The 10,119-nt window shown below is 39.4% G+C and overlaps 1 protein-coding gene across 1 annotated transcript; it reads right to left on the bottom strand.

Annotated features, from left to right (window-relative positions):
* Positions 1-2,400: 2,400 nt before the first annotated feature.
* On the bottom strand, positions 2,401-3,379 carry LOC149022433 (uncharacterized). Its single transcript, XM_089147279.1, has 3 exons — positions 2,983-3,379; positions 2,784-2,874; positions 2,401-2,703 (listed from the first exon to the last, which is right to left on the bottom strand). Exons 1-3 carry the CDS (start codon positions 3,170-3,172, stop codon positions 2,574-2,576), a joined length of 411 nt encoding a protein of 136 aa, XP_089003405.1. The 5' UTR covers positions 3,173-3,379; the 3' UTR covers positions 2,401-2,573.
* Between the last annotated feature and the right edge of the window lie 6,740 nt (positions 3,380-10,119).

Raw genomic sequence — 10,119 nt, 5'->3', positions numbered from 1 at the left:
CTTCATCGTACTGTCCTTCATAGTAGTCAGTACCTATAGAATAATCTAACAAAAGATTTCACAAAAAGGAGTGAGTTTCGAATGAATTCAGGAAGGCAAGTTAACTCATAACAACATAAATAACATACAGCAGATCATAACAAGATGCAATGAAATATGAAACAGATAATGTATTTTGCATCTAACGAACTAATGGAAGCTAAGGTTCTCTTCATGTCTCTCTCCTATTCTCCCCTAGCTTCTTACCATCAAAGTGATGGTAGATCGGCACCCCAGAGAGCACAGCCAAGGTCAATGTTTGTGCATGCATTCTGCAAAACCCATTAAATCAAGTCATTCTTAGTCACAGCTTCACAAAAATATGGGCTAGTAATTAAGTTTGGGACTTTACCTTGCGTGGATAAGCCCAGGCTTGGCTTAAGGGATGATCTTGCATGAGTATAGGCTAGTGATGCTCCAATTCCAGTTGCCCACAGAGTAGCTGTGAAAATGACAGTCACACAGCAAAATCTTTTAGAAACTATATTAAAATCAAAAGGGTATTTCCCATTATTAATGTCTTCTGAGATGAATAGTTTGCTTACCAATGCTGGTCAGCTTGTGTTCAGAGACCCAGGATCTGACTGCAGCCATCTTCTTGAGTGTAAAGATTATTGAAGGAAAGAAATTGAATAATGGGTGAAGGTGTTTGCAATTGCAATGAGTATGAAAATTGAGAGAAAGGAGGCTCAGATCAGCACTTATAAAGAGTTTTAGGTTCATGGTTAGTGGCCCCTTGGTTTGCTTCTCTTTTGTTTTAAAACCTTGGGAAGCTGAGCTGATCCATTACCTGAGGAACTGTGAAGTAGTTTTCAAACTTTTTAATTGAAAAACCAGGCACCTAGACCAAACAAAAAGACAGATAAAACCACAGGCACTCCATCCCCTAGTTTCTTTCTCTTTCACTGATCAATTTATATTCTGATTGTTTATGGGGATCAGTAGATTTTCTGCAGGTGGAATCCCCACGTGGCTCTATATTGGCTTTCATCTTTAAAATGCACCAATCACAAGGTGACAGAAAGAATCTCGTCATGGTGCTACCCAGAAAAACAGACACCCAAAGCAAGGTGAATTGCTGCACACAAAGGCAGAAAAATGGCCCAAGTAACTGTAGCTAGATGCAGGACGAGAGGTAGAGGTAACCTTGGGCCACAGATATCACTACTTGCAGCCCAGGCACATTCTATGCTGGGTGGCAGATGTAGCTGTTTTCAGATCCTCTCCGCCCAAACTGCCCACCTCCATTCCCACTCTCACATAAAAGGTCTGACCGTGTATCACAAGCAGGACCTGTGTCAAAACAGTTTGGGTGGAAAGGATTTTCAGTCAGATCTGCCCCCAGCTATGCGTAATGTCTTATTTTAGCTCTAATTTTCCATAGGGTTCCTCATATGGGATCCGAATGGGACTTGGAGGACAGTATGGATACACCTTGAGGGTCATTTTAAGCCAAGAATTCTGGGAAATACTTAAATTACAAGGTTTACTAGGGAAATTCAACACATTGTAGGAGCATAGTCAGTGCACCGAATTCAGCAAGGCCAAATATAGCCTTTTTCTGTAAACAAAGTGTACCAGTTCATGCCCAAACCAACCAAAGAGCACTAAGCTATGTTGAAAAGAGTGTTGCAATATGTGAAGGCCATGGTCGACTATGGAATAAGAATTTGACCGTCAACCTTCATATAATTATTTGTATTACATAAATCCAGACTGGGTAAAGCTAGTGTCCCAAGGACAAATGCTCAACAAGTGGCTATTGCATTTTCCTGGAGCTTGAAGAAGCAACAAATGGCTGCAAGATCATCAACTGAATTCAATTATAAAAGCATTGCCACTGAGTTGTCTGGCTACGGCAATTATTTCAAGAACTAGGAACGCCAATGCCAATACCAATTCTATACTAAGACAACATTGGGACTACGCATTTAGCAGTCACTCCATTGTTCCATGCATGTACAAAGCATATTGAAACCAATTACCACTTTTGTATGACAATAAAGTGGCATCAGATCAACTGTGTTTAGGCCAGGATCAACCAGTTGATATCCTAACCAAGGGTCTCCCAAGACCTCAGTTTAAATCACCACATGGACAAGCTCAAGATTGACAATCAAGTTAGAAAACGCTAGAGGTCGTTATTAATGTGATCCCTACAAGATAGGGCAATTTTTTGCACATTAAATTTCAAATCAGAATTACTTATAAATACATAAGCCTATCGGCACATACGATATGGGAATATAGTCGAACTGAAACTCGGCACGCTATGAAAGTTTTGTTCATCTAGCTCTTAATGATATCTAATTTGTTTGTAAAGAAATCATCCTTTTTTTCGTGTCAGTCTCACAGGGAAGAATTAATATTTGATGCTAATATTGGATTTATATAATACATAACAGTTACAGACTAGGGGAAACAAACCATACGATGAACTGAAAAGCAAACCCAAAGCAGAAGAAAAGAAAAGAAAAATGACATTTATCACTTTCTCAGATATGATGATCATCGGGGAGATTAAGATTTTGCATCTAACGAACTAATGGAAGCTTAGATTCTCTTTCATTCTCTCGCTTATCCTCCCCTAGCTTCTTATCATCAAAGTGATGGTAGATTGCTGCCCCAGAGAGCACTGCCAATGTCAAGGCTTGTGCATGCATTCTGCAAAACCCATTAAATCAAGTCATTCTTTATCACAGCTTCACAAAAATTTGGGCTAGTAAATAAGTTTGGAACTTTACCTTGCGTGGATAAGTCTCAGGCTTGGCTTGAGGGGTGATCTTGCATTAGTATAGGCTAGTGATGCTCCAATGCCAGTTGCCCACAGAGTAGCTGTCAAAATGACCCAGCAAACAGTTTGATAAACTACATTAGAATCAGATGGGTATCTCCTATTTATATAAAAACTTTACCTTCTGAGAAGATCAGTAGTTTGCTTACCAATACTGGCGAGCTTGTGTTCAGAAACCCAGGATCTAACTGCATCCATCTTCTTGAATGTAGAGATTATGGAAAGAAAGAAACTGAATAATGGGTGAAGGTGTTTGAATTGCAAAGAGTGGCTATCGGAAGTATGAATTGTGAGAGGACGGAGGTCAAGATCAGCTCTTATAAAGAGTTCTGGGTTCATGGTTGGTGGCCCCTTGGTTTGCTTCTCTTTTTGTTTCAAAACCTTGGGAAGCCCAGCTGATCCATTACCTGAGGAACTCTGAAGTGGTTTTCAATCTTTACAGTTGAAAATCCAGGCACCTACACCAAACAAGAAGATTTTTCACCTTGGGAAGCCCAGCTGATCCAAATAAAACCACAGGCACTCCTTCCCCTAGTTTCTTTCTTTTTCACTGTTCAATTTATATTATTCTCTTTGTTTATGGGGATCAGTAGATTTCCTGTTAGTGGAATTCCCACCTGGCTATTTAGGCTCTGATCTTGAAGAGCACCAATCAAAACCTGACAGAACGAATCTCATTCTGGTCTACCCAGGAAAAAAAAATTAAAAGAAAGGATATGAGCCTTTCAGAGGTTCCTCTGTTTCGAGACAGTAAGTCGGTCCATCACGTGTTACCTTTCCTCTTAAAGACTTACATTAACCCTGAAAAGAAATCCGATTGGAATTATTTCTACGTTTTTTTTTGGCTACCCACAAGAAAATGATGGTTGTCAAAATCCAGTTTTGTTGAATCGATTGTTTCTTTTACCGACACAAGGAGGAAAAAAATAAAAAGAAGGAAGTATCGATTGTTTCATATCTGATTTGCTTGAAGTTAATCCTGATTCCATCCTCCCACGGTTTCATCGTCAATGCATTAGGATTGTTGTAGTTTGCAATTGAGCAACATACATTGGCGATTCGGCATCTATCCCGATAGCATTACTAAGTAATAGTATAATAGCGATATGGACAAAGTAATGTAACCAAATATACGGTTGGGTTTCAGATAGAGTTGACAGCTCCAAAATCAAAATTGGATCCGAATGGAACTGAACTGCAAATATACTTTTAGATCCAAGGTTCGAAGTTTCGCCAAAAAATCGGTGTTTCATCTCCAAGCAAAACTAGAAAAACTCTGAAATGTCAGCAAAGAACAAACTAGACAAAAATATTTGGGTTTGGCTTGGACAATATTATTTGCTTGAGTAGCGGTTCAATTTCATATTCGGGTAAAGCGTAAGCCTAATGAATTAAGGCCAGTTGGATTATGAACTTAACGAACTAAGATGAACCTATATGCCTAGCAATACTTTCAGTTTCTTTTTTCTTTTTTCCTTTGGAGATATTTAGCCGAATTAACCGAATTTTTGACAATTTGACAATATTTTGAAGTTTTTCGCAGACATATCGTTTATTTAATGAAAATATTATTTTGCTCCTTACTGAACCACTGAAACTTCCTACCGTGGTTAGATCAACACTAGATCTATATCACTTTGATTTGGCTGATTTCAGTAAATATATTTCAGAGTCAAAAACAAGAATCTTAGGCCCTAATCAAGGTGACAACAGACTGAGCTGGCAAGACTTAGGGCTGAGATTGGATACCGAGAAGCCTGGACCACCCCAGTTGCAGCCCTAATGTAACTCTTATTTTAGTTCCGTGGGAACTTTGATTTCCACCCTATTTAAAGGACAAAACCATCATTCATTGGATACCGAGAAGCCGGCCACCCCAGTGCGGCCCCAAGCCTGACCACCCCAGCGCAGCAACTCTTATTTTAGTTCCGTGGGAACTTTGATTTCCACCCTATTTAAAGGACAAAACCATCTAAATGAATGACAATCATATTCTCGAGCAACTTGGAATTGTATTCTATAACAGATCAAAACCTAACTCATGGATTTGAATTCAACTCCAAAACTGGCTCGGTTTTCAGATCAGAATTTATACACACCAGCACTGCTTGGAACTGAACGACTGGCACCCTCACCCGCATAACATGCACAACAGCAAGGGTGCATTCAAATCCCTGTCAATTGAATGTTAATCTTAAGCTATATCAAATCAACCCAGATGATAAAACTTATCATTTGATTTGAACTTCAAGGACCAACTATGCTATTATCAATCACAACAAACTCAACCATCAGGGGGTATGGATTATAGGCAACTACGGAAACTACCAGTCAAGGAGCTCGCGCTCATCAATTAGTTGGCAGTGCTTCCACCCAAGCATGTTCAAAGAATCAGAAACTAGTTCTGAAATTACTTAGGGTCCAGAACAAACCAGCGTAAACAACTGCTGCAGTTTGAATCAATTCCGACATCACACTGGAAGATGTGAAATGTTCACCATAATAGAAACAGCACAAGAAATTAGAAATTTTGATTCTACAGATCAAGCCAGCCAGCTGACCAACCGACTCCCAACTCGGATTGAGTGAAAGGCTTAAACAGAGGTTAATATGCTGTAAATTTCATGGCTGGGCTGTTATGATCGTGACAGAAAATATTAACTTTTGATTCAAGGGTGTGATGGAGTAATGGATGGATGGAAAGATCAATGAAATGAAGGGGACTGTGAGATGGAAACTAACTAGTAAACCTAACAAGTTTTGTGGGATGGGGGGAGAAGAAGGTTCGGCAGTCCAACTCTCAGTCACCAGATGTAAACTAAGGGATGAGCAGCAGGATTATAAAAGCTACTTCAGAAGGGGAAGGAAGTACTGAGTTTGCCGGCCTTCAACAGCAGCAGATGGTGTACCTGATCAAGCATTTCAATGTCCTTCAATAGGCACAACAGCAACAAGGAGCAGTCACAGAAAGGTTTGCACAAGAGAAGAGGAAGCAAGGAAAGGTGGATTTAACTCTCTCAGCAAGGCTCATCCGGCTATAAAATTTAGCAGTTGACAGCAAGATTCCCTAGACCCTGGGGATTTAGCTCACACAGCAACGCCCTAGTCGGCAAGTCCTTCTTATCACTCAAATTGGACAAAAAAGAATTAACACACCCAAAACAAAGCTTCATTAGTAAAATATCCAAATCATCATGGGCTGTGAACAGCCAATTACATATTTATAAAGCAAAGGTATAGACTGAGAACAACCAATTAATTAAAGATTTAACGGCCCTCGTTGAACAAGGTTTTGCCACCTCAAAATAATTTTTCAGCTTAGGATGTAGTAAAGCAACTCTCAAACCAACTCTAGTATGGTCATTTCTTACTTGATACATCCTAGTTTTGTCACTCGTCCATCTTAACATCCTCATTCCTGCTATACTAAGTATATCTATATGGCAGTTCTTACTACCAAAACTCAACACTATACATCATAGCTGGTATGGAATTTCCTCTGAGATTTAAAGAAATACGTATGTAACTCACACAACACCAGACACACCTCTCCACTTCATCCATCCTACTTTAGTTCTGTGCTTAAAAAACATCTACACCACCTTCTTTATTTATGATTGAGCCAAGATGCTTAGAAATAATTACTTTGCAGAATCTCCTCTTCATCAAGTTTCACCACCTTGTCATTTGTCCTTGAATGCCCAAAATTACACATGCACATATAACTAAAATAGAAACCAATAATTACCAAACTAGAAGTCTCCTAAATCTGCCAAGAATAAAATCTCCACATATTCTGATCATGGCCCTCAAACACTTGCAAAAAACATTCCAGACAATACAACAGTTGACCATGACAGTGTTCACAGAAAAAGCAACATGAAAATTATTTGGCCTCTTTTGACCCTTCTAGAAGACCAGCCGGGCTAATATAACCGGATCCAATTGATCCAGCTGAAGCTAGTTCACTTCTGCCCAGCTTCTCCATCAATTGTTGGTCTAATGCAGCAAATGCGTGGGTACATGCTTCCCATTGATGGTGGTGTGGTCTAGGTCAAACAGCACATAAGATCAGGTGCTGCAGACCTGACTTGCACTAGAGTATGCAAATGAGCGCCAACTGCATACATGCCATACAAATATGGAGCAACTTTAAACACAAGAAAGATGTGGACTAGTTGGAACTGCTAGATCTTATAAATTTAGTCAATTAGTCCTTATCTCTTTGGACTTTGAAACCTAATGAGTTCTCCCCCTATTCAGAACTCATATTAGTGACCTGATGAGGCAATAATGGAAATCAGTCTGGATTTTGGAATCTAGAGTTCTCCTGATCAGAATCCAGAATACTGGCTTGATAACGGAGTTCTGGAATACTATACATAAATGTTGTAATTTGCAAATCTATATTCCAGACCCGTGCAGGTTGTTAAGGCATCTCCTACGCAAAGGCACCCTTGGACGCCTTACCCAGTTAGTGTCTACTTGATTTTAACCCTGCCATGCCTTGGTTTGCCCCTACACTGACAACCATGGATCCTTGCAACATGTGTGTGATAGAGAGGGCGGAGATTTAATTTGTGACTGCACGTGATGTAAGTATGTTGCCATTGCCTGACCCACTACCAGCTCAGTATCTAGATTAGAATTTGAGTCGTGGATTTCTTAAAATTTTAGGAATTTATATTATTTGGGGGAAATACTATTGTTTAGTTCATTTTAGTTTAGACGTAAGGTTTGTAGGATATTTGGTTTCTAACTATTTTAGTTTCCTAACTTGAATTAGTTTCTAAATTAGAAAATTTTCTGTTTGTAAGAGTCTTTATTTTCTTTATATAAGATATCATCCCCTATCATCAGACAACCTTCCAAACATGTGATTTAACTTTATGGTTAGAGAGCTTGTGAGGTTGTGTGCATGTGCCCTAATAGATAAATTACGTATCTCAACCCAGATCCAAGTTCGAGATTCCCATCAGTTGAAGCAGCAACCAAGCCTTCCAAAACCAAGTTGAAGCCCAAGATTATGAAATCTTTTGGAAAATTTTCAGGGCCACCCCCTAAGCTACCCTCAAATATTAATGCCACCCCCTCAATTACCCCATTTATCAATTAGACCCCCTATTACTAAGACCATTCGTCTTAGTTAGTTTTTATTTGTCTATTTCCAATTTTACCCCCACATTCTAAGGGAAGAACATGGCGAAAGAAAGGAAAATGATAAAAATATACATGCGAGAACATAAATCATTAAGATGTAAGAATGAAAGAAGAAGAGCGGTTGCAAACGATAGAGGAAGATGAAGACGAGTCGAGCATAGGGTTTTTCATTCAAGGGTATTCTTGTCTCTATGAAAAGTTTAACTTACATACGTCAGCACTTAACTTTGGTTTCCTAACAGCAAGGGATGTCACTGATATATTATTCCCTATAGGGGTTCTAATTGGTAAATTGGGTAACATAGGGCGGCATTAATTTTAGGGGGTAACATAGGGGGTGGCACCGAAAATTTCCCAAATTTTTTCCAGTTCTCAAGCATATTTCGGTTAGGCAGTGGCAGACTTCTAATTCTGCCCAATCTGACCAAAATTTGAAGTCATTAAGAGGCCACAATTTAAGGTCCTACCCTATTACCAAAGCACCGCCAAAGCCAAGGCATTTTTTGGGCACCTAGGCGATGGGTTGCCTTTTGTACATGCAACCCAATAAAAAATAATAATAATAAAATAAAAACCTCATGCTTTTGTCCCTAGGCAATGCATATCCCCAAAACACACAAAAAAAAGTGCCTAGGCAATGCCTTGTGTGCCATATTGATGCCTTACAGGCAAAGCAATTGCTTTTTTCACATTTAATACTTAAATTTCTAATTTCCTTTTGGATTTGTTAAACCATGAAAATTTATTCCATAAATATATGCTTGGTTGTATATGTAACAACACCACGCAGTGAGAAGCATGGCATCATATAGAGATTAAATGGTAAAAGATAAAAATAAAAATAAAGAAGAAAAACGAATCGTGAAAAGTGAAACACACCATATCAAGTCTTATAACACTAAAGCAAGAGGACTTCTCCAACCCTATCTGGTCGACCTCAGGTCCACGACGTTCAGGTGTGGTCTTCTTCTCCAAAGCTCCTGCAAAGTTCTTCTGCTTTCACTTTCATCTTTATAATTTATAGAGATCATAATTATGCATGATTAGGTTATGTTGCTATTGTATATCTGTATCTTGATGAGATGAAGTTGTGTTTCTTTTAGTATGATAATCTTGCATTATTATACTCTTTAATATTTGTTTAGCTAATAGTAGAACAACATAAGTTTGTGGTATGCTATTCATGCCACATAAAATAGTCACATTAAGTAAATGTACACTAAAATGCTTTTTCATCAAGTCGACATCTTACAACCGCATAATTGCCATGACACTTAGTAGGCCCCCAAGCACCTTGGCCACCTTGCCAGGTTCCTAGTTCCATGTATAGGTCTGAAATATAAAGACCTATTAGGAAGAGTGTAGCTTGGAGTCCAAATCAGATTAGGACTCCTGCATACGATGTATAAATACACCCCTCCACTTGATGGAAAAGCACCCAATTTCCAGATCATTAATAAAGCTACTCAGCTTGAGTACACTTTTGAGCAGTGCTATTGCAGTAAGGTTTGTTCAATTTAGAGGGTCCAAAAGGTGAAGAACATTGAAGTCCAAGGTGAAAGCAAGGCTGGAGTGTTGTTGTGGCTGAGAGGACAGCCTTTTACAACACTATTCCCACACGGCCCCCATCCATGTATCTAAAGCCTACGCCCATCCCCCTTCTCATTCACCTTTAGTATCTGCTTCGAATCCCTTACCCCTGGTCTGATCCCTTATTTTCACCTTACATCAAGAATCATCACATCTCAGCAATCAACCATCACTTTCAATCCAAACTCCCGCCATCATACTACCACCACAACACTCACCTTCAATCCCCATTGCAGACCAGCACACCTAACCGAAACCCAGATCTGCCCATTCTTGAGTTAGACACCCTATTTCAACTGCAAAATCAAGATCCTACATAACTTCAAATTCCACCATAAATTGATAAAACTTGGTGAGCATCTGCAAACTAATTAGTCCTAGACAGAATGCATGTTTCATCCAATTCCATCATCATTACGTGCCCCATACCATCGCAAGCAACCTCCCTCCGATTCCCCCCCCCCCGCCCCAATACCCCGATTTCTTGATGTCTAGAGCCCCTTGATCCCTCCAAATCAAAGTGCTACTACCCCAAT

Source organism: Hakea prostrata, chromosome 3, assembly GCF_041222555.1.
Source record: "Hakea prostrata isolate BN-2017 chromosome 3, UWA_Hpros_2, whole genome shotgun sequence".
NCBI classification, from domain to species: Eukaryota; Viridiplantae; Streptophyta; class Magnoliopsida; order Proteales; family Proteaceae; genus Hakea; species Hakea prostrata.
Note: the sequence above shows the minus strand (reverse complement) of the source record. Positions and strands in the feature narration are given on the sequence as shown.